Raw genomic sequence first — 21,218 nt, forward strand, 5'->3', positions numbered from 1 at the left:
GCATAACCTGATGATTGAGTGTTTGACAGGCTAAGTAATAAACACCCCAGTACTTTTCTTAAAAAAATTTTTTTATGTAAGTGGAAGTCTCCACTTCTTTTTTTCATAGAAGTTGGCCAACTTTGTTAAGCTCTTGAGCAAAGAAGTGAATGTTAATCAGTCAATTTAGTATACACTGAGAAGGAAGTATTGGCATGAGTAATCAAAAAAGATAAGTTGAATTTGGTATAGTTTCAAAGTATGTTCCATACTTTGTACCACATGCATCATCTGAGTAATCATTTAATCCTTCTCTGTACTGCCCAGCATTATTCCAGGGATCATCTTCTGCTGTTACTGGTTTCTGAAACTCAAACTTATTTTTATTCACGGAGAAATAGTAACTGTTGTGACTAGATCTGAGGTGGGGAGAGAGAGAGGATGGTGGGTAATTAGGCACTTTGTAAAGCATCTAGTTCCCCATTTTTGCTTATCCATTCATTCACACAACTTCTATTTTATAACATAATCATTTAGTAACTTCCATAAAATGACATTGAATCGATTATATTTTCTACATACAGATTAGCTGGGTTGTGAGGAAAAGTGATCCTGTGAATGTTTTGAAAGGGCAAGGAAATGTGACCCTCGTTAGGTGAAAAATTGCCAGATTAAACTAAAAACTAAAATTATCGATAGTGTTTCTAAAAACACCTCTGCTAAAATAAAATGCACCTCTGCTGAATGAAGTTATCCCACTATGCCCAACATTAATTCACTCCCACATGCCTTTGAAGAATAGACTGCATTCTGTAAAACAGGCACAAATTTTACTTAGAACACAAAATAAAAATTCACAGAAAAGCAGCTTGACCCACCAGAGAAATTAGACTTCTTTTGCATATGCAAATGTATAAAAATATATTATCTTATGACTTACTGAACATTGACTTTTCCTTGTTTGGTTCTCCCTTTACATATTTGCGGCTGTTTGGTTGTATCCTTGGAAACATGGTGTCATGTAAACACTTCCATTTTGTGTATATTCATTTTTAAATTCAAAGCAGAGAACTACTAAAGAAGCTTGATAGGTACCAGAAGATCATGAACTACCAAGAGATTAAAAAATTTTTTTTATGTTAAGTAGCTTTCTTTTTCAGTTATTTGTTCTTACTTTCACCTTTGCTTAGCAGTGAAATTATTTTTCCTGACTTACTTTCAGTTTTTATAAGAGGAGAAAATTTAAGTTGTTTTATTTCCTTTGTAGTTTTTTGTTTTGATATTAAAGATTGAAATATTTGAGAAGACAGTGTTTGTATTTATTTTTTGTTTTCTAAAACTACATTTCATCCTTTAGCATTGTGGAAAGAAAGAACACTAGAGAACATTGAGCTTTCATGGAACAATCTTTTAAAAAGTTGTGAGAAAATGTCTGGTCACTGAGTTGCAAATGGAGCAACTGAATGTAGACTTGGACATGAAGGACACTATCAGATCTAATTTGTCAGAGTTATGCTTATTTTCTCCTCCATTTTGAAGTACTAAAAGAAGCAATCCTAGGAAATGTCCTTTAGAGGAGAGTCTTTGTCTTAATTGCCTTTTGTTTAAAACTCATGTAATTCTTATGGGCATTTAAAAAAATACTGTGAAGCTGGATGTCTTTTTGTGTTTGTTTTTGCCTTGTTTTCTTTTCAGTGTGAATCTGCAGAACTTAAGTCATGCTTTTTGGTTTGCTTAACAGAAATGTATTTTGCTTATTTTAATATTTGTGTACTGAACCCATTCTCATATCAAGAGAAAAGTAGGAGTGTGAGCTTTATTTCTCTTTGTGTGTTCTAAGACTTTCTCTTGGTCGTATAATAATGCGATTGCCGAGGAAGTGAATTTAATCTTACTAGATAGGTCTCATGATCCAGTTAAATTTTACTAAAAATTTGCTCTTCATTCTTTCATAGTAGACCAGGGGAAAATAGGTATGTCCTTGTTACCTTGGTGACAATAAGCTCAAACCTCAATGTCTTTTCCCATCCAGTGTATAAAAAAGGCCTGCCTTTTTTTTTTTTTTTAAAGATTTTTCTTAAAGTAATATCTACCCCCAACGTGGGATTCGAACTCAAAACCCCAAGGTTACAAGTTGCATGCTCCACCGACTGAGCCAGCCAGGTGCCCTTCCATAGAAGTGTTTTTTACCCTCCTAAGAGAGGCACTTGATCAGATTTTTTTTTCACCCAAATCAATCACTTTATTTTTTGTTTGTTTTTAATTTTTTTTAATGTTTATTTATTTTTGAGAGAGAGACAGAGCATGAGTGGGAGAGGGGCAAAGAGAGAGGGAGACAGAATCTAATCTGAAGCAGGCTCCAGGCTCTGAGCTGTCAACCCAGAGCCCGACGTGGGGCTCCAACTCACAAACCATGAGATCATGACCTGAGCTGAAGTGAGATGTTTAACCAACTGAGCCACGCAGGCCCCCTCAATTACTTTATTCTTACACACACCCTAAGAGGCTAGGTGATGGGTTTCTTAGGATGTCATAGATTGTAAACTGGACAGAAGGGAGCCAAAGTCTGCCTAATGGAAAGAAAAACTAGAAAACGTAGGCACAACTAGGGAAAAAAAGGTCTAGGGCTAGGTACTAAAAGGGCACCTAGACCTGCCTGTTGGATAATCTTTGTAGACATAACTTTAATAAGAGAATTTATGATAAAGACTAAAATTTGAAATAAAGATTATTTATTTTGCTTTAGAAGGTACGTAAATAAATACTGGATTTTTTTTTCTTTTTTGTCAAAAATAGGGTTTTTTTTTTCCTTCAAAAATTAGCTACATTAGAAACATATCTTACTCCCATGTGTCCCATATAAACATGATAGCACTAAACATTATTTTGTTCTAAAATACTAGTCTTGTTTTTAGTTAGCTCCTTTAAACTGCTAATTGTAAGTTATCTTGGTGTAAATAGATACTAAGTGCTTTTTTTAAGATTTTAGATCCATATTTATATTTCCCAGAAGTTTAACCTGATGAATGGATAAATATCAGTGGGAAGCAGTAGAATGTAATGCATGCTTGTTTTAAAAATGCTTATTTTTTTTGTTAATAAAAATCTTGGTTTTGTTGTCAATATCAAACTTTTCCAAGTTGTCTTATTTTAGATAATGAACATTCTGTTGCTATACTGAAGGAAGAATAGCCTTTGCAAAATGGAAGAATTCCAGATAGCTTACGTTCAGTTTTTGAAACCTCATGCTTGTTTACCAACAGTAACAGGATGTCAGGTTTCATTATGGCACACAGCACGCTTTTCAACTCTGCTATGAAGCATGTATATATTTCTTCACTACTTTTCTAAAGACAGGCTCCCGAGTATGTAATAAACTGGGCCTGTGAAGTTGGTTCAGCTGACAAGGATCAACCATTTAACTGTATTTGCTTTAACTTGATTTATTGATGAGAACTAGTAAAAACTTACTGGAATGTTAAGTTTGTTCATTATCTGTTTCGCTTACGATACTTTATTTTGATATAATTGAACAAGATAGAATAGATGCTGTTGAATGAGTAAGCAGCAGTTCAACTGAGCAAGGTTGGAAACCTAATATCCCTTTATTTTCTTTTAAAGTTATTCCTTATTGATTTTGGTTTGGCCAAAAAGTACAGAGACAACAGGACAAGGCAACACATACCATACAGAGAAGATAAAAATCTCACTGGCACCGCCCGATATGCTAGCATCAATGCACATCTCGGTATTGAACAGAGGTAAGTTTGAAAAATGAGTGTGTTTCTCATATCCATAGCAAAAGCCACTAATGGGTTTTGGAAATATTTTAACTAGTTTCTTATGATGCCTAAAGATGTCTCTTGGCTGAAGATTTGAAGGACGCTTATTAATTCTTTTACCTGTTGAGCTTTAGTCAGTGCTGTGATGCCAGTTAAACGAGAGACCTTTTGTTTCTTTGTTGAAGGTTGTCTCTTGGGGAGAAAATACTCCGTGATGGAAAATTAGAAGCATAAATGTAATTTTATCTTGATGTTTGTTTGTTTACTTGCAACTGAAGACAGTAGTACTTATTTTCTTCGCGCTGATCTTGAATTTTTATATTTTAGTGATGCAAGTTGAGTTTGGAAAATAATGTTTTAGTTATTTAGTTTTACAAGGAAAATGTTACCTGAGTCCTAATGAACTAAGAGGGGGTTGGTGGGCCATCTCACGTTCTGCTTTTCACTCCTACATAAATTAATAGGATCTGATTTGAAGTAAACATTGTCATGATCTCGGTGCTTTTTCTATTTCTTCTATCTTCTATTTTTTTCTGGTCTTTCATCTTCCCTTCCTCTTTTATCGATCAGTTTTTATTCCTTAAAACAAGCATAGAAATGATAAATGATATGCTTCTAGGTTCGGGAACCTCAAGAGAAGGATCTTAAGCTTAGGAAATGTTCAGTGTGTATGTATATATATATATTCACATGCATCATTAATTGGCTTTAAAATGTTAATTGGGGAGCTTGGGTGGCTCAGTCAGTTAAGCATCTGACTCTTGATTTTGACCCCGGTCATGATCTCATGGTTCGTAAGTTTGAGCCCCATCACCACGCTGTTGGTGCGCAAGGAACCTGTTTGGGATTCCCTCTCTCTTTGCCCCTACTCTGCTGTGTTCTCTCTCTGTCTCTCTCTCTCTCTCTGTCTCTGTGTGTGTGTGTGTGTGTGTGTGTGTCTCAAAAATAAACAAACTTAAAAAAAATGAAATGCTAATTTATTTCAGCATCCCTCAAGTTAGTTTTTAGGAGCTTCTGCAAAACTTAAAAGTGTCCTGCTACTTTGTGCTTTGTTCTATCTTCTTCATTAACCTCATTTAGAAAGTTGTCTCGCTAAATCCTTTTTGCTCTTTAGAAATTAAATTGCAGGACTGTGTTGGATTTTATAATTTTGTATTCTGTGAGAAAATTTTGTTTAGAAGTAACTCGTTATGAACTTTCTTATTACTCTAAGTACCTTCTTTCACAAGCCACCAAATTGCTCTTTCTCTTCGCTTGGGAAAACTTCTTGTGTACCTGGCTTTTTTTTTCCAGATGCTTTCCATAATAATTCCAGCTCGTAAATTTACATTTTCTTTTCTAGTCGCCGAGATGACATGGAATCATTAGGATATGTTTTGATGTATTTTAATAGAACCAGCCTGCCCTGGCAAGGACTAAAGGTAAACCAGACTTCCATTACCAGTCTTTTTGTTTTGTTTTAAGAATAAAAATACACATTGGAGATGAGCTTTAAGGTCCCTTTGAAACCTAAAGCTTTCTGAGAGTGAATTAACTTTATTTTAACCTTTTATTGGGAAAATAAAATCTGATCGCTTCAGCAAGAATTAATAGAATCCCATTGTCAGGCCTGAAGAACAATTTCCTTTGGGACAGTAAGCAGATACCACTGGTAACCAGTAGCTTTATCCGAATGGAAATTGACGTGGGCTAATTAAAGGTGGAGGCTTTCTGATTTTGATGTGTTGCCAGTGTGTTGAAAAGGAAGACTTTTATGTGTAGTAAAACTGGTTCGTCTAGTAATACTACTAGCTATATTATTTAATTATCCTAACATTTGCTCCTATTAATTAGGAGTTTCACCTTGATTTTTGTGTCTGTTAATGATAAAATCACTGTGTCCTAGAATTTAATGGCTATTCTGATACTTTATTGTTCCTTTAAAGGAAAATGGTCCCTGTGTTTATTTAGCATCTGTGAATTAGATAAATTGCTCAGTGCTTGTGTGGATAGCTCTATCAAAAATGAGTCAATTTTACACTGGAGAAGTATTTTGACATAACGTAACTTACTAATGTTACTAAATGATGAGCGCTTTTGTTGGTATTGAGCTGCCTTTACTTTTGCCCTTGTGTTGACTATTGATTATGAAAACACATTTCAGATTTGACTTCACCCATTTTTACTTAAATCATGTTCCTATTAGACTTACCCTTTCCTAATAGCTAAAAATGTTCTTGAGGTAGAAACACCGGTAAAGAGCTATGAGTTTGGGTGGGGGTTGGGTGTGTTTTATTTACTTTGATTTGGTTTTAATTCTAAGGTATGATTTCTCTTGAATCTCATGTTGACATTTATGTCTAGTGGGTTAAACTAACACGGTTCTTCTCGATAGTATTGACTATGTCTATGTGGTTTGATTCTTATTTTCCACAGGCTGCGACAAAAAAGCAAAAATATGAAAAGATAAGTGAAAAGAAGATGTCCACTCCTGTTGAAGTTTTATGTAAGGCAAGTGTGCTTGAGGCCTTTTTTTTTTTTTTTTTTAAATAATAAATAATCCAAGAAGAGGGAGCATTTTATTTGCCTGTCCTGGAACTTAAACATCCTATGAGGTAGCTAGCTACTACTGTTTTTAATTTACTTTTTGATGATTCTAAGTATCTTTAAGAGTAGCTTGAATATATGAGCCATTTTATTTTTTAAAAATGTCTACTTATTTTGAGAGATTGGAAGAGGGAGAATCCCACGCAAGCTCCACACTAAGTACAGAGCCCTATGCGGGACTCCATCCCGCAACCTCAAGATCACAACCCAAGCTGATACCCAAGCTTAACTAGCTAAGCCATCCAGGCATCCCTTTAGGAATCATTTCAAATAAATATTTTATGTTTCTCATTTGTTTGGGTTCTGTAATCTGTTAAAAACTAGAGGGGGAAAAAAAGGGCATGTAAAGTTGTCTAGTGGAACCTCACTAGTTCATGAGAGAATAAATATTCTCATCCCTAAACTGGTGCCAGAAAATAATGGATATCGGCAGTTGGCAGGCATATCAAGGAGTAGGGAGACAAAGGCATATCACAGTATTCCAAAAATAGCCAGTGGTGGACAATATAGGCGACAGTTGGAATCAGGCTCATTTCTCTTAAATCTCAAGCTTTGTAGAGAAGCCTAGGAGTTGAGAATGGAGAGCTGTCGGTTTCATGTTGGATAACCGTGGTCTCTTACATAGAAAGAAAACCACCTGGTCATCTTTGAGACAACAGTGGCGTAACCGACGTAATTAGAAGACCGTATATAATTATATAGTTGGGTGTTGGGAAGTCAACATGGAGTTGAAATAGTACTTTGTGGAAGGGGGAAAGTGGTGTTTTTATGTCTCCCTATCCGCAAATTTCCTTTTTCCTTCTCCAGATCTACAGTTAAAGGAGGGATTGGGGTGGGTAAGAGACTATGTTCTTTTCTGAGATTCGGGATTTGTTTTAAATTAATAAATACATTGTAGGTCCATGAATAAAATGTTCTTGTCTTAATGGTGCCCCCAGATAACTTTTTTTTGTTTTAAGTTTGTTTTTGAGAGGGAGACAAAAGAATCCCAAGCAGGCTCCGTGCTGTCAGGGCAGAGCCTGATGCAGGGCTTGATTTCACGGACCATGAGATCATGACCTAAGCCAAGATCAAGAGTCAGATGGATGCTTAACCCTGAGTCACCCAGGCGCACTCTCCCCTCCCCCCCCCCCCAACTTTAAAATCTGTATACTTCAGGAAGCAAAACATATTTTCTGTACACTACTATTTCTGTGCAGCAGAATGATTCATTTGGCTTACCGGGAAAGTCAGCCATGTTTCAGGAAGAGAAAGGGAGTGTTAGCACATCGTCTGCTTCTGGGTTACGTATAATTTTGATCTAGAAATTGTGAACTAGGTCTCACTTTCTGGATTAGCCACATATAATTGTCAGGGTGCAGTGAACACAGAGTATTAGTATTATTAAAAAGTAGTGAGATTGTTTTCAGTCTCGTTACAGTGGTAACTACTTCATATCTGTATTAGTTACGGCATTGGTAGTTTTCTTTTGTGAAGGTTTTGCCTGCTGTCATAAGATAGCAGTGCATGAAGTATACTATTTGACTTTTACTTCTGGTTGTTTAGCTCTATTTGGAATACATAAATGCAGGCTCATCTGGTATGTGCTGTTTAATGTCTTGTTAAGAATTTAAATAAAATGTATAATCTACTGATTAGTTTCAGCTGTCCATTCTCGAACAGTGAAATAATATAAGAATGAAAGCTGTTTACATAAATGCAGTCAATAAAGATGAATGTTACAAGTATATCCATTTTATCCTACCTTAGTTTTCTGGATACGAGAAATTTCTCAAAATTGGAAGGTTGTGGGAAGAGACTGTCTCTTTTAACGTAAAGCTCTTCACATACATTTGAGGGGAAGGATGCAGGGATTTTTGTTTTAATATTTTGCATTTCTACATTGGTGATGGCAAAATCTTTTTGGTGATTAATATCTATAGGCTCAGGGACGCCTGGGTGGCTCAATCGGTTAAGCATCAGACTACAGCCCAGGTCACAATCTCATGGTTTGTGGCTTCAAGACCCACACTGGGCTCTGTGCAGATAGCTCACAGCCTGGAGCTGTTTCTGATTGCATCTCCCTCCCTCTCTCTCTCTCTCTCTCTGCCCCTCCCTCCCTCCCTCTCAAAAATCAGTAAACAACAACAACAAAAAATACAGGCTTAGAGATGTTTATATACATTTTGGAGAATCTTTCCTAAGAAACTGAAAATGGAAAAAGTTTATGCCCACAGGTGTTCTTACTAGTATTGTTTAGAAAAGAGAAAGATTTTAATTGCCTAAATGGCCAGTTACAGGGAACTAGTTAAGTATGATGTATTCACTCGTTTGGATATTGTACAGCCATTCAGAAGCTTATGAAGAGGTTGGAAAATGACACAGAAAGATACTTGGAATATAATGTTGGTGGCAAAACAGTAATATGTAAATTATGTAAATAAAATAACAGTTGTGGAAAAACGAAAAGGCAATCCCAGTCTTCGTAGGACAAAGCATTGGATTGATCCGTATCACAATAGTGGTTGCTTTGTATGATTGCACTCTCGGTGATTTTACTTTTCTGTTTATGTAAGTATATTCTAGTACAAAAAAGAAAGTAATTTCAGAGTCTGAGAGAAAGTGCCTGTTCACTGTGCCTTTGTGGCAAATAACATTACCGGCCTCGATTTTGTCATTTGTTCATTGTTTTCCATTGAGTTGTTAGACGTTGATAAAGTAATAAATTAACAAGTGGGTTCTCCAAGTTATTTAAGGACATAATACTGTAGGGAAAGGAACCATATTTTCTCTGTACATGATGAAGTGGTCAGAACAATGAAATTTTATTAAATTTATGAGGATACCAAGTCATATTAGTTGCGTTCTCAGATCTTATGGCAAAGTAGTAGTAAAGCACTGTCCTCAAAAACAAGTTTTACTTGCATTTTTAAATGCATTTATTTTTCTGTCTTAAATAAGTTGTTTTGTTTTTTTACTTTGTGTTTTAACTCTTGAACTTGTAGGGGTTTCCTGCAGAATTTGCCATGTACTTAAACTATTGTCGTGGGCTGCGCTTTGAGGAAGCCCCGGATTACATGTATCTGAGGCAGCTATTCCGCATTCTTTTCAGGTCAGTTTTTAAGGTGTTTTTAAGACTAGAGACTCCAGGGAAGGAAATTAATCAAATCCACCCAAGACATGTGTTCTGACAAGTAGCAAAATAAAGTGACTCTAACCAATATGAATAAAATATTAAGAAATTTGAGTTCATTTGGCATGTTTCCATTGTGATACAAACGTGCTTGAAATTATTTTAGCTTGGGATGGAGAAACAGTTGACTCAAACTCAAAGAATCTAATCTTTCCATGATAATGGTAACTCATGTTGCAATTCAAGTGACTGTTGGTGGTCCTTGGAACACTAACTTTGCTATGGAACCCTATTTAATATCAAAATTAACAGCAATTTACATACGAGATCGTTAGGGGGTGTATGATGGTGTGGGACCAGGCCTCATACTCTAGGGTTCCCTGGTGCAACCCAGAAATGGTCTTGAGCGGATGGGGGAGGGAGATAGAGTGCATGTGGCTGGAAATCTTAGTTGGAAGAGAAGAAGAATTGGGGTAATTCTCTAAGTCCAGGAAAGTCTACTTTCCAAGCCACCAGCATACACATCTACACACACACGCACACACACACATACACCCATCCACCCACCCACCCACCAAGCTTACATTCTCATACCTACTCTGATTTGTTCTTAGAAGGTGCTTCCTATTTGGATGTTTCCCTAGATAATTGATAGCTTGAGTGCTGTTCATTACCACTCTCCTGCCTCTTTCAAGAAAGTTTAAAAGTCAGCTTCTTTTTGAAAAAGATTTATTCTTATTGAATACATCAGACTGAAGTGTGGTGACATCATTTTCCTTCAGTTGTGACTTGTAAAAAGTGGAACTGAAGAGTTAAAAAGTCATGTATATGGAAAGAATTCTTTTAGGAGCTACCATAATTAGAGAAAATACTACCATTTTTCTAAAAAGTGCCCTCCCTGTTTTGCAGGTTCAGTAGAGTGTTTAGCCAGACTCTATTATTAAAGGATTAACACATCATTTTCTGTTTTCCAGGACTCTGAACCACCAGTATGACTACACATTTGATTGGACAATGTTAAAGCAGAAAGCAGCACAGCAGGCAGCCTCTTCAAGTGGGCAGGGTCAGCAGGCCCAAACCCCCACAGGCAAGCAAACTGACAAAACCAAGAGTAACATGAAAGGTTAGTAGCCAAGAACCAAGTGACGTGACAGGGAACAAATTGAACACAAAATTGGGTAATTCCTTCATTTCTAACAGTGTTAGATCGAGGAAGTGGTTTTGAAAGAAGTAAAAATTTGGCTCTGTGTTTTTACAAAGAGACGTCCTTGGAAAATTTGACTACTAACTTTAAACCCAAATGTCCTTGTTCATATATATATGTATATGTATTTGTATATACATATATGTGTGTATATATTATATCATTTCTCTTGGGATTTTGGGTCATTTTTAACAACTGCATCTTTTTTACTCATTCATTAACCCTTTCCAAAATAAACATTTGGTGTTGGGAATATGGTATACTCAATCAATCCAAAATCCTAGACCTAACACTTGTTGATTTTTAATAATGAATCTGGTTAGCCGTGGTATTTTGACTTTCAGACTAACAGTGTTAAGAATTTTTCTGCATGTTAATGCTGTAGCATTTAAAATGAAAAATGGTGAACATGGTCCGATTTCCAGAGGTGGTGCGTCTGGCATTGACCCCAAAGTGTCTATCTTCTCGGTTGCGGAGCATCTCATTTATGTTCTTAAATGCTCAAATAACTGAAAAGCTCGACACATCTTTCCTACTCAAGAACCAGATCTCTCTTTTGGTTGCTATTTAACTACCTAGGTTCTTAATTTTAAAACGCTTGTTTTATTTTGGGCTTTCTTTTATGGAACCTTGCAAATACTCAGGGTCTGGGAATTCATTATGGAATTGAACTCTGCAGTTAGGCCTTGCAAATTGGAAAAAACTGGGGCAAATGCCACTGAACTGCTAGTCTCTTTCCTTTCTGTCTCTGGCACTCTTGGTGCTACTAAGGAGTAGAACTGTTGGGGCACATTCTTGTCACTGTTGCCATACAGTTCGACTCCCGAGTTTCATGGTTTTTGTTTGCTTTTCTTTACCCCTGTTGTTCCCTTTCTGGGGCTTACCTCCTGATACCTGCCTACTTTCTGGAAGGGGTGGGCAGGTAAGGTTTGGTTTTTGTGGTTTCTAATTATTTCATTTCTGAATGACTGCTTTAGTCTGAACCTAGCCTTCTTTGGGCTATATTTTTAGTATTGTATCTGAACAATTTGGTAATTTAAAAACAGGTTCCGATCTGAGGTTACTTTTCAAGAAGGAGAATTCACTGGTGTCATCCTCATCCCAGCAGCTCATCTGTTAGGAATGAAGTTGAGATTCTTTTCTTCAACATTTCTGTATTGGGGGAGGATTCACAGCCGAAAGCTTAGCGTAACAGGGGTTCTTAGATGATGAAATTTCCGCTCAGGATAACAAACACTGATGCTTGCCTCTGCATCTCAGTTGGGACCTAATTGTCCCTTTTGAGTGTTTTAATCATGATATAGCTAATCAGAGTGCCAAACTCTTGATGCGCTAGGTAGCTAGCTGGTATCACTGAGAAACGGTCCTACCAGTGCAACGTCTCTAAACTTAGGACTTGTTATGCCTAACATCTATTAAGGTATTTGCTTTTTTTCATAAAATGAAACCAATTTTTGCCTAAAGCTAGCTGGGATAATAGGATCATCACGAGTTGCAGTTTCTAGAACTAAAATTAGATTGAAATCTCATCTGACCTAGAACATTTCACTTCAGGCATTCAGCAGCCTTCAGAAAGAATTCCCTTATTTTGAGTTAGTTCCATTGTTAGTTTACTGTGTGTCTCTTTCTCAATAAACAAGCAGAATTTTTGTCCTGCCTCATCTAGGTCTTAAAGATGAGAAGTTGGATCCAGTGAGTTAGTATGTTTCCTTGGAAAAAAAATTGTAATTAAACTTAAGTTTAATCCTTAATTTTGTATTGTAACTATTTTTCATAAAAGCAACTTTAAATATCTTACACAGTTTTCGGGGCACTTGGCTGGCTCAATAGAGCATATGGCTCTTGATCTCAGGGCCTGAGTTTTAGCCCCACTTTGGGGGTAGAGTTCACCTAAAAAAAATAAAAAATCCTACAAAATTTTCACGGCAATCATAGACACAGGGTTTATATAAATTACTACATAAACATCAACTTGTAAAATATTGAAAAATTGGATTTTTCATAAAATGCATCATTTACCATTGACTGCTTTCAGAGAGACATTTTCAGGTGGTATATTTTGATTCCAAGCAAAATACTGCTTGCTACTAAAATGTTCCAGGCCCCGGAGTACAAACAACAAAATTGTGTTTGATCTTTGGCTTCTCGAAACGTTTGTTTTGTCTTGGATCTAGAACTTAGTGCCCCAGACAGATCTCATGTGAAATCCCCTCAGTATAAAGCCATGAATGTGTACGGCAGGTTTGAAGGTGGCATGAAATAAGTTTGGGGAGCCTACTTCCCTAACCCCAGCCGTATTTATCCAGACCATCTATTGAGAAATCTCCTATGAAGTCTGGACTTTGAAGAGAGTCCCTTTAGGTGACTTACTCCTTATTTCAATCTCTATGTAATTAGGGTGTTTAAAAGCATGTTATTCTCTTAGGGTCCACTACAGTCATTTTTTTATTCAAGGAAGAGCTCCCCTGCAGCTCAACTCTTCACTAATTCCGAGAAATCCTTTCAGTGACGATAACATCATATAATACATTTTTCTGGTTAAAACTTTAGAAGGCACTTACCTAATACATCCTATCAGTTTTTGTTCACGGAATTATACGCTGAGGTTTTCCAAAGCAGAGAATTTGGTTTCTTAAATGTATCTTCAGCACATGAAACTGTATACTGCAGGGATATCTATTCCTGGAAAAATCCCCGGAACTGGTTGACATATTAATATATTTTACGTTATTAGTTTTAGTTTTTGAAAATTGTATATGGGATGTTTCTTCCATGGAAAGGTGTGTGTGTGATAAGTTGTTTCAGCAGTTCACTGTGAATGTCCAAAAAGTCTTTTAAAGTCTGACTTACTCAGCTAAGATGGGTTTATTATGTGTACTAGACTTCTATCCTAATTACTTTTCTAAAGAAAAGATCTTTTGAAGTACTCCATTCCAAGGCCCATCAAAAGACTAAGAAATAAGGTGTTTCTTGTTTCTTGTAAAGCCCACTATGATGTGTACTAATTTTCGGTGCTCTTACGCCACAAGATTATAATTAGTTTTTATACATGTTAAAGAGAAAAATAAAAGATTCACATCTGAGACACTTCCAAATTCATTTCGCTTCCTTTTATTCAACTGTATGTGATTATCAGGAAAGTAGTTTTTAAGACATTTAGGAAGTACTAAAGGGAAAAGGAAATCTTTTTAGGACATTCAGAATCCAGTTGAGTTCACCATTTCTTTAGTTGAGGTCAGAGATGGGGAGAATTTCAGAAGGTAGTGAAGCCAAAGGTGGATCCTTACATAATTCTGTTATCATCTTAGTCCCTCTGTTCACTACTCCAAGCCGTTGATATTAAGCATAGTTTTATCATAATCACATACGTGGATGTCAGATTGTTGACAGTCAAAAAATAGAAATTTTTTTCTATCACATTCTCCTACCATGTCCATGGTCTTCCTTGAATTACCTTCCAGTGTTTACTGGAATTCACCTACCATTTATGTCTAGCTTAACTTTTTCTGACTTCACCAATTGCTGCTAGGAACGTGGCTGGTCACTCAGCAACGTAACCCAAATCACAGGGGAAGACCTTGAAATAATCTGGAGACTGATCTTCTCTGAATACACTCAATCTAAAGAAGTGCCAGGGAGCTGCATCTGCTTGCTGAAATTTTTGTCAGCTTTTTTCATTGTGGACATTACCACTGGAGAGAAAAGAGCTCAGTAACCCAACAGGAAATGAAGACGAGTGTGCAAGAATTGATTTGTGGTCATCTGAATGAATCTCACATCTCCAAGGCTGGCTGGACTTACCAAACATGAACTTGTCAGAAAATCTGGACGATACCACAACAGTCAGAAGACCTAGAGGAGTACAGTGTTGCTGTGACTCAATGGTGTATAATGCAGACCATCTACCAGTTGGGGAAGGAATCAATTGTAACAGGTATTTCAAGTTCAACAACCTCAGAATTCTGTAATAGGGAAGACAAAAAAAAAAAAAGAGATACCAGTCTGTTTTTTTTTTTTTTTTTTTTAAAGGCAGTTGAAGGGGTAATGTGTGTACTAAGTCGTCATTTATCTTATTTGTAGTGATAAAAAATCTCTTTCCCAACTTTTATTTTGTTTTAGTTTAGCATAGGAAAACTTATTGTAGCTGTTTGTGTTTTTATTCTTGAGCTTTTATAGTGCCAATCTGATTCAAAATTCTCCAAGATTGATTATGATTTCTGTGCAGCCAAAAAAAAAAAAAAAACCAAAAAAGAAAAAACACAGGCATGTTAACTAATAATAAATGGCATTACATCATGAATGTGAATACTGCATTCAGACTACTTTTAAAAAGTTATGTCTTCCACTAGGAAAGGATACTGAAATTTAAAAAGCCCATCACAAACTTCAAGCCTTACTATTATATAAATATCCCTTTGAACTAATTTGTGGTTCTATTTAAAAAAAAAAAAATCAGGGACATCAGAAATGCATTCATAAATAAGAGCCAATGTATACTTTTCAGATTTTGGATTAAGGGGTAGAATCTCACTAGTTACATAAACATTTTTTTCCTTTTGCAGATTTGAAAAGAAACTTAAATGTAGCTATTAACTCAGTAGTTACAGTGATGGTCCAACTCAATTTTGACTTTGCTTTTTGCTCCCTTTTTTTTGTTTTGTTTTTTTTGTTTTTTTTGTTTTTAGGAGCAAAGGGATCCCTTCCTTATTTTAACTGTTGTTGCAGTGAAGATGGGTGTTTGGACTTTTAGAAGCCAGGAGACACCACCTAAATTACAAGATAAAAACCAAGGAATCAATGCACACTGGAAAAAGGAATGCACTTGAAGATTGAATGTTGAATACTTGCTGAATGCTCCCATTGAGATTTTTCCTACATAAACTTGAGTAACATCTTAGGACAATTCTCTGGAGAAACATTGATCCCTGGGTGGAGTATCCTCCCATTGGCCAATCTGAAGAGTTACATCTGGATCTGACTGCTCTATTCCTCCAGGAATATTTTTAGGCTAGCCTCTGTCTGATTCCTAAGCAATTGTAATCATTAACTGACCCAGTAATTTCTCAAATATCAGATGAACAGATACAATTCTTACCTAGATCTAATTTTTATCCCTATTAAAGACACAAGAGTGTTCTAATATTTTGACATTGTAACTTACGTTTTGTTTTTAGTTAGTGATAGCGGTTTCTATTTTAAAGCTGTTTGGATGGATATTCAACGTAGTAATTAGATTATTCAGTATAACGTAATCACATAGCAAGGTGTGTTAAACAGTTTTAGTAGCTGTGTAAACATTTTTCTTTATCATATTTAAGAATAATTGCAGGACTTGAAATCAAATGCTCATCAGGGTAAGGGTCACCTCTAATTAGCTAATTCATAGTTTTAATTTGCTTCACAGTATTCTGTATTTTAACATTGGAATTACGTTACAGAATATGGTCTTAATTTTAAGGGTTTTAATTCAGGTTTGATCTGACAGCCTTTTCTTTTTGTGCTTACCTTGCTAATTCTCTTTAGTAATATATACCAAATAGAATATTCCTTGTGATGAAGTTCATTTTCAGAAATCTTCATAAAATTTTTCATTTTGGCATTTACTTTATGAATTTAGTACTTGGGCAGGCAACAGAGGTTTATTTTATTTATTTTTTTTAACAGAGGTTTATTTTGTGTCTACTCTGTTAGTCGGCGTAGAGAGCGAAAGAATGTGTACAGCACTGTCCTCACAGTGTTAGCACAATATGTTTTTAAACGAATTAAGATGACTTTCAGCCCTCAAATGAACAAATTCCTAATTAACAAGTGAGCCCATATTTCCTCCAAAATGATATATAAATGTTTGGTGTTATCTTTCCGGGGGGCGGGGGTGGGGTGTGTGGGGAGGCATAGATTTTAGAAGCATATTATTTGTCCCACAGAGCCCATTGGAAATGGTCCAGCGAATGTTTGAGAAGCACAAAGAAGGGAGAAGTTTATGATGAATAAAAACATGGTTTCCATGCTGAATTTAGAAGTGAGAGATCAGAGTGGGCTAGAAAGAGCTATAATGAGGCCAGCTATAGGGGTTTGGAAGGGGATGAACCAAGGGGCATGGTCACCTCAAGGGAAGGCTTTTGGTGAGAAGAGGTGGTACTGATGGGGTTTTCGTGTTTTGGCTGAGGAATAGGCATACTTCCTTTCTGCCTTAGATAAAGCTTGTAGGTAATAGAGATAAGCATTTGCTCTAGTGGTCTTTTGCCACAGATGGAACATGCAGCTGTTACTACCCGAGGCTGGTTTCTATTCAAACCTGCCTATGTGTGGAAGTCTTAAGAGTCTAATTGTGGCAGAGGGAGGTAGTGTTTACAGGGTGGGAAGGCTTGCAAAGTAAATAAAGCCAAAACAAAAAAGCCTCACTTGTTTAGGTTTTCAAATCCAGGGCAAAACTTTTTAAATGTATTATTGGTGGAAGTACAACGTTTTTAAAGGTTTAAGGTTTCTGTGATGAAAATCATACTGACCAGGTTTGTGTTCTATGGAATAACTCAATTATGTCTTGAATACATTTATTATTAAAGCTTATTGCTCCTTGTTTGGATCAGAAATAATGTGCAGAAAAGTTCCTGCATATAGTATGATTAAGACTATAGTTTGTAATTTTTAAGTCAAAACCATCTTATTTTTCATTCGTTTGATAAATATTTGAACACATTCTATGCTCTAGGTACTAGAAGTCTAGAAATAAATAAAACAGGCTCATTGGAATTCCCAGTAATTCTCGGGCCTGAAAAGTGTATGCTGACTGGGAAGGCTTTGATTCACTGTGTACCGCTCCTACGTAAAGGCACCTAGAACAGAAAAGTTTTTGTATGTAGTTTTAAGATGAGCTGTGATTTTCAAATAGATGAAAATATTCTGAGTCACCATTCTAACAAAGTAATTATTGGCCCAGTTCCACCCAATTTCCCAGTTTTGGGTGTGGTTTTTAAAAATCTTTTGTAACTTGGAATTGTAACATTCTTTTTTTGTTTCGATTTTTTTTTTTTTTTAAACAGGTTTCTAAGCATGAATCAAGGAACAGAAGAAGCAGAGCAGATGATCGGAGCAGCATTTGTTTCTCCCCAAATCTAGGAATTTTAGTTCATATGTACACTAGACAGTGGTTGTGAACAACCATTTACTTGGTGTAAAGAACTTAATTTCAGTATAAACTGGCTCTGGGCAGCATTGGTGATGCCGTGTCCTGAGTTGTAGCCGCTGTAATTGTGAATATTAACTGAGATAGTGAAACATGGTGTCCAGTTTTCTATTGCATTTTTTCAAGTGGAAAAGTTAACTCTAAATGGTTGACACACAAATTGGTGGAGAAATTGTGCATATGCCAATTTTTGTTAAAATCTTTTATTTTGAACTATACTGCTTTGAGATCTCATTTCAGAAGAACGGCATGAACAGTCTTCAGCCACAGTTGTGATGGTTGTAAATGCTCACAATTGTGCGTTCTTAGGGTTTATCCACCCCTGGGGTTTGCAAGTTGTTCACTTAAAACATTCTTAAAATGGTTGGCTTCTTGTTTGCAAGCCAGCTTGATACGGTAGCAACCAAAGATTCCAGTGTTTGAGCATTCGGAAGACTGCCTGCTTACCTGTGCTAGAAATAACAGCATCTAAAGTGAAGACTTAAGAAAAACTTAGTGACTACTAGATTATCCTTAGGACTCTGCATTAACTCTATAATGTTCTTGGTATTAAAAAAAAAAAAGCATATTTGTCACAGAAATTTAGTTAACATCTTACAACTGAACATGTATGTATGTTGCTTAGATAAATGTAATCACTGTAAACATCTATATGATCTGGGATTTTGTTTTTATTTTGAAATGGGAGCTTTTTTGTTTACAAGTTCATTAAAAACTAAAAACTGTTTCTGTAAGGAAATGAGATTTTTTTTAAACAACAAAAATGCCTTGCTGACTCACTATGAAATCAAAATCTCCCCAATTTTTTAATAGACTACTTCAAGCCATTTGTTACATACAGTTCCTTTGCGAATCATTTTAGATTTAGTGTTACAACTTTTCCTCAGATTTTTTTATTTAAAAAAAATTTTTTTTTTTTTTTTTTGGTCTGAAGGGGAAAGGCATTCTTTATTTTTCCTTTTATAATGACTTACAGGCACAGTACCTAGTGCCGCGGCAGCCGGGACTCCGAGTTCTAACTCCCGCGGCCTCGCACTAACCGCTGGACTGATTGTGCATAAGAATGAAAGCGTTAAAGGGTTTAACTACCATTTTGTAGCTTTTCTTTAAATTCCTGGTTAATTTGGCTTTGAGCAGATTGATTCTTAACTTTGGAGAGCATCCCGCCAGGTGGCCAGGTGAGGTTCCTATGATTCCTGACCCTCCCTAAGCCCCCATTCTTTCCCCTAAGTTCTCTGTGCGCTTCCTCTTAATCTTAAATGCGCTCTTCTCTTTCCTCTTTCTGACCCAATAGAAAGAAAAATTTATTGACAGTAATTCTTTAAATAGCGTAATTTATTCATTTATAGCATGTCAGGATTAATTAAAAGAACCTTTGTCTGAAAATGCTGCCAGGAGCCTGTTGTAAATGTAGGTATTTTGTAAAATAACCTTGAAACTGTAAATTGACAGGTTTGTTCAGATTGTGTCAGGTTTAATTTGTTTTATTTTTTTTCTCTTTCTTTTTTAAATCTACTTTAGCAATAATTAATTCCATGATCACCACATTCTGCTATTACAGAATATATTAGCACCCTCCCACTGCAGAAATCTTAATGAGTGCGAACTTTTGGGGTAGGCAGCTTACTTGTTTCTTTTCTATCCACCCATGTGAGTTAAGGTATTTGTTTCTTGACTAATAAACCCTTTGATACTTTTAGCCAGAAATCAGTCTCATAAAGCTATTTTTGAGTATAGTTTGTGTAAAATAAAAATGTTTAGCTTTGGTAATAACTTTTCCGAGCTGAACTCCCTCTAGCAAGATATTTTTCAGTGCTTTTATTTACTATGCACTTAGACTATGCACTTTTTCTGAAATATTTTTGTAACACTTAACTTTTTTGTATTTTTGCCATTTGAAAAGGTTGTGGTGTAGTTGGTCTGTAATTAAGTTGCAGATTTCAAACTGCTGTTAGCTTTGTAAATCAAAATATAGGTGTTTCTGTCCTGGTATATCTTCATTCCATCTGCAGCTGGAGCTGGAATCCCATTGATCTTCTAGCTACCATTCATTTTCTTCACAGTTCACAAAAGAAGAATGTGAAATTCAGTGAATGCTGTTCCTAATCCTGTCGGGAGATGAATCTCATTTCACCAAAATTAAATTATGTTTTTCCACTAAAATGATGATACAAGTTGAAGACACATCACTCTGAAATTGGAAGACCTCACCACTTAAGGCTCCGCAGTGGCTTACTCAGCTGAACTCTAGGTTACTACTCTACTTTGTTCACCCATTGGGGGGTGCAGTTTTTTTTAAATGTCGGGAGATGGCCATTCTAACTACTGTTGAATGTCTCTGTTTTGGGAAGGTATAACAAGAAAATAAAAAAGAATATATATGAAGGGAGAGACTGGTTATCTCCTCCCATACGGTTGTGCTCATGCTCCTATGGCCTACAAATGGAATTTGGGAGGTTTGCGTTTTCTATTATTTTCCATCAACAAATAGCAAGAGATTTTCCTATTAGTGCTTGCAGTGCTAAAAATGTTTCAAGCGAAGAATACTGTAATGGCTATAAACTGAATTCCATTATAATAAACATAGCAGTCAAGATTTTAGAAACCAAGCCAGTAAGCTAGTTCTCCCTACCATTTGCTGAAATACAGAGAATGGGTTCTTCTGACTTGAGTAGAATGAACTGTAGGACTTCTAAGAAGGGTGCCCCTGGACTTCTTCATCTCCGCTTCCGAAAATTCAGTGGTCTGACAAGGGCTCTTCCTGAGCCAGATGGATATGTAGCCATGTTTTACGTTTTCTTGTTAGTTTTTCAACGGATAAGCATGTGATCAAAATGTGAGTGGGTCTCTACGAGGAATATAGCAAAGCGTCATGAACAAAAATTTATCTCAGATCTGCCGTCCCCTTTAAAGTGAGTCCTTGTGAGACTGTACCTTGACAGGGTTGTTTTCGTGCTCTTCTCATCTTTTAAAATGGCCAAAGATGGTGATGAATCAAGAGTAAGTTGATCTCATCGGTCTTTGAATCATCAAACAGTACCTTGTTGAAGTAAGATGACTTGATTTCTGAAATGACTGTTAGACCCGTTATGAGGACATAATGCAAAAGTAGTGAAAATGTTGAACAGTAGGAGAGCTGTCAGACTAGCCGTCCATGGCCGCGGTCACGTTGTTGGTCAGATGGCATTGTGTCTGTTGCTTGAGGCTGTGGACCCACGGTGACTAGAAGTCCACAATGACAAGGAAGATTCTCCTCCTTGTGAGTTGGGAGAGCCCTCTTGGGACTTCATACTTCATTCTGTTGTTTGGTCTCTGCTATTTGTCAGCCTGGCATGGTGACTTGGTTCATTCTGCCTCTGCCTGTACCAGATC

General features: G+C 36.3%; 1 protein-coding gene across 8 annotated transcripts in view; it reads left to right on the forward strand.

Moving 5' to 3' along the window:
- The window catches only part of CSNK1A1 (casein kinase 1 alpha 1), a 46,912-nt gene extending 26,681 nt beyond the window's left edge, over positions 1–20,231 (forward strand). For 2 of the 8 annotated variants that reach the window (XM_047848644.1, XM_047848671.1), the window contains 6 exons: positions 3,601–3,740; positions 5,104–5,182; positions 6,177–6,251; positions 9,332–9,438; positions 10,434–10,546; positions 12,330–13,746. In XM_047848644.1, the coding sequence (XP_047704600.1) occupies positions 3,601–3,740; positions 5,104–5,182; positions 6,177–6,251; positions 9,332–9,438; positions 10,434–10,546; positions 12,330–12,364 (549 nt within the window). In that variant the 3' untranslated portion in view covers positions 12,365–13,746. Of the gene's footprint in view, positions 1–3,600; positions 3,741–5,103; positions 5,183–6,176; positions 6,252–9,331; positions 9,439–10,433; positions 10,588–12,329; positions 13,747–14,192; positions 14,598–15,348; positions 15,809–17,703 lie in introns of those variants that run through there. The other 6 variants (XM_047848491.1, XM_047848660.1, XR_007149969.1 and 3 more) reach the window with 5 other exon arrangements.
- The last annotated feature ends 987 nt before the right edge of the window (positions 20,232–21,218 follow it).

This window comes from Prionailurus viverrinus, chromosome A1 (genome assembly GCF_022837055.1).
Source record: "Prionailurus viverrinus isolate Anna chromosome A1, UM_Priviv_1.0, whole genome shotgun sequence".
NCBI classification, from domain to species: domain Eukaryota; kingdom Metazoa; phylum Chordata; class Mammalia; order Carnivora; family Felidae; genus Prionailurus; species Prionailurus viverrinus.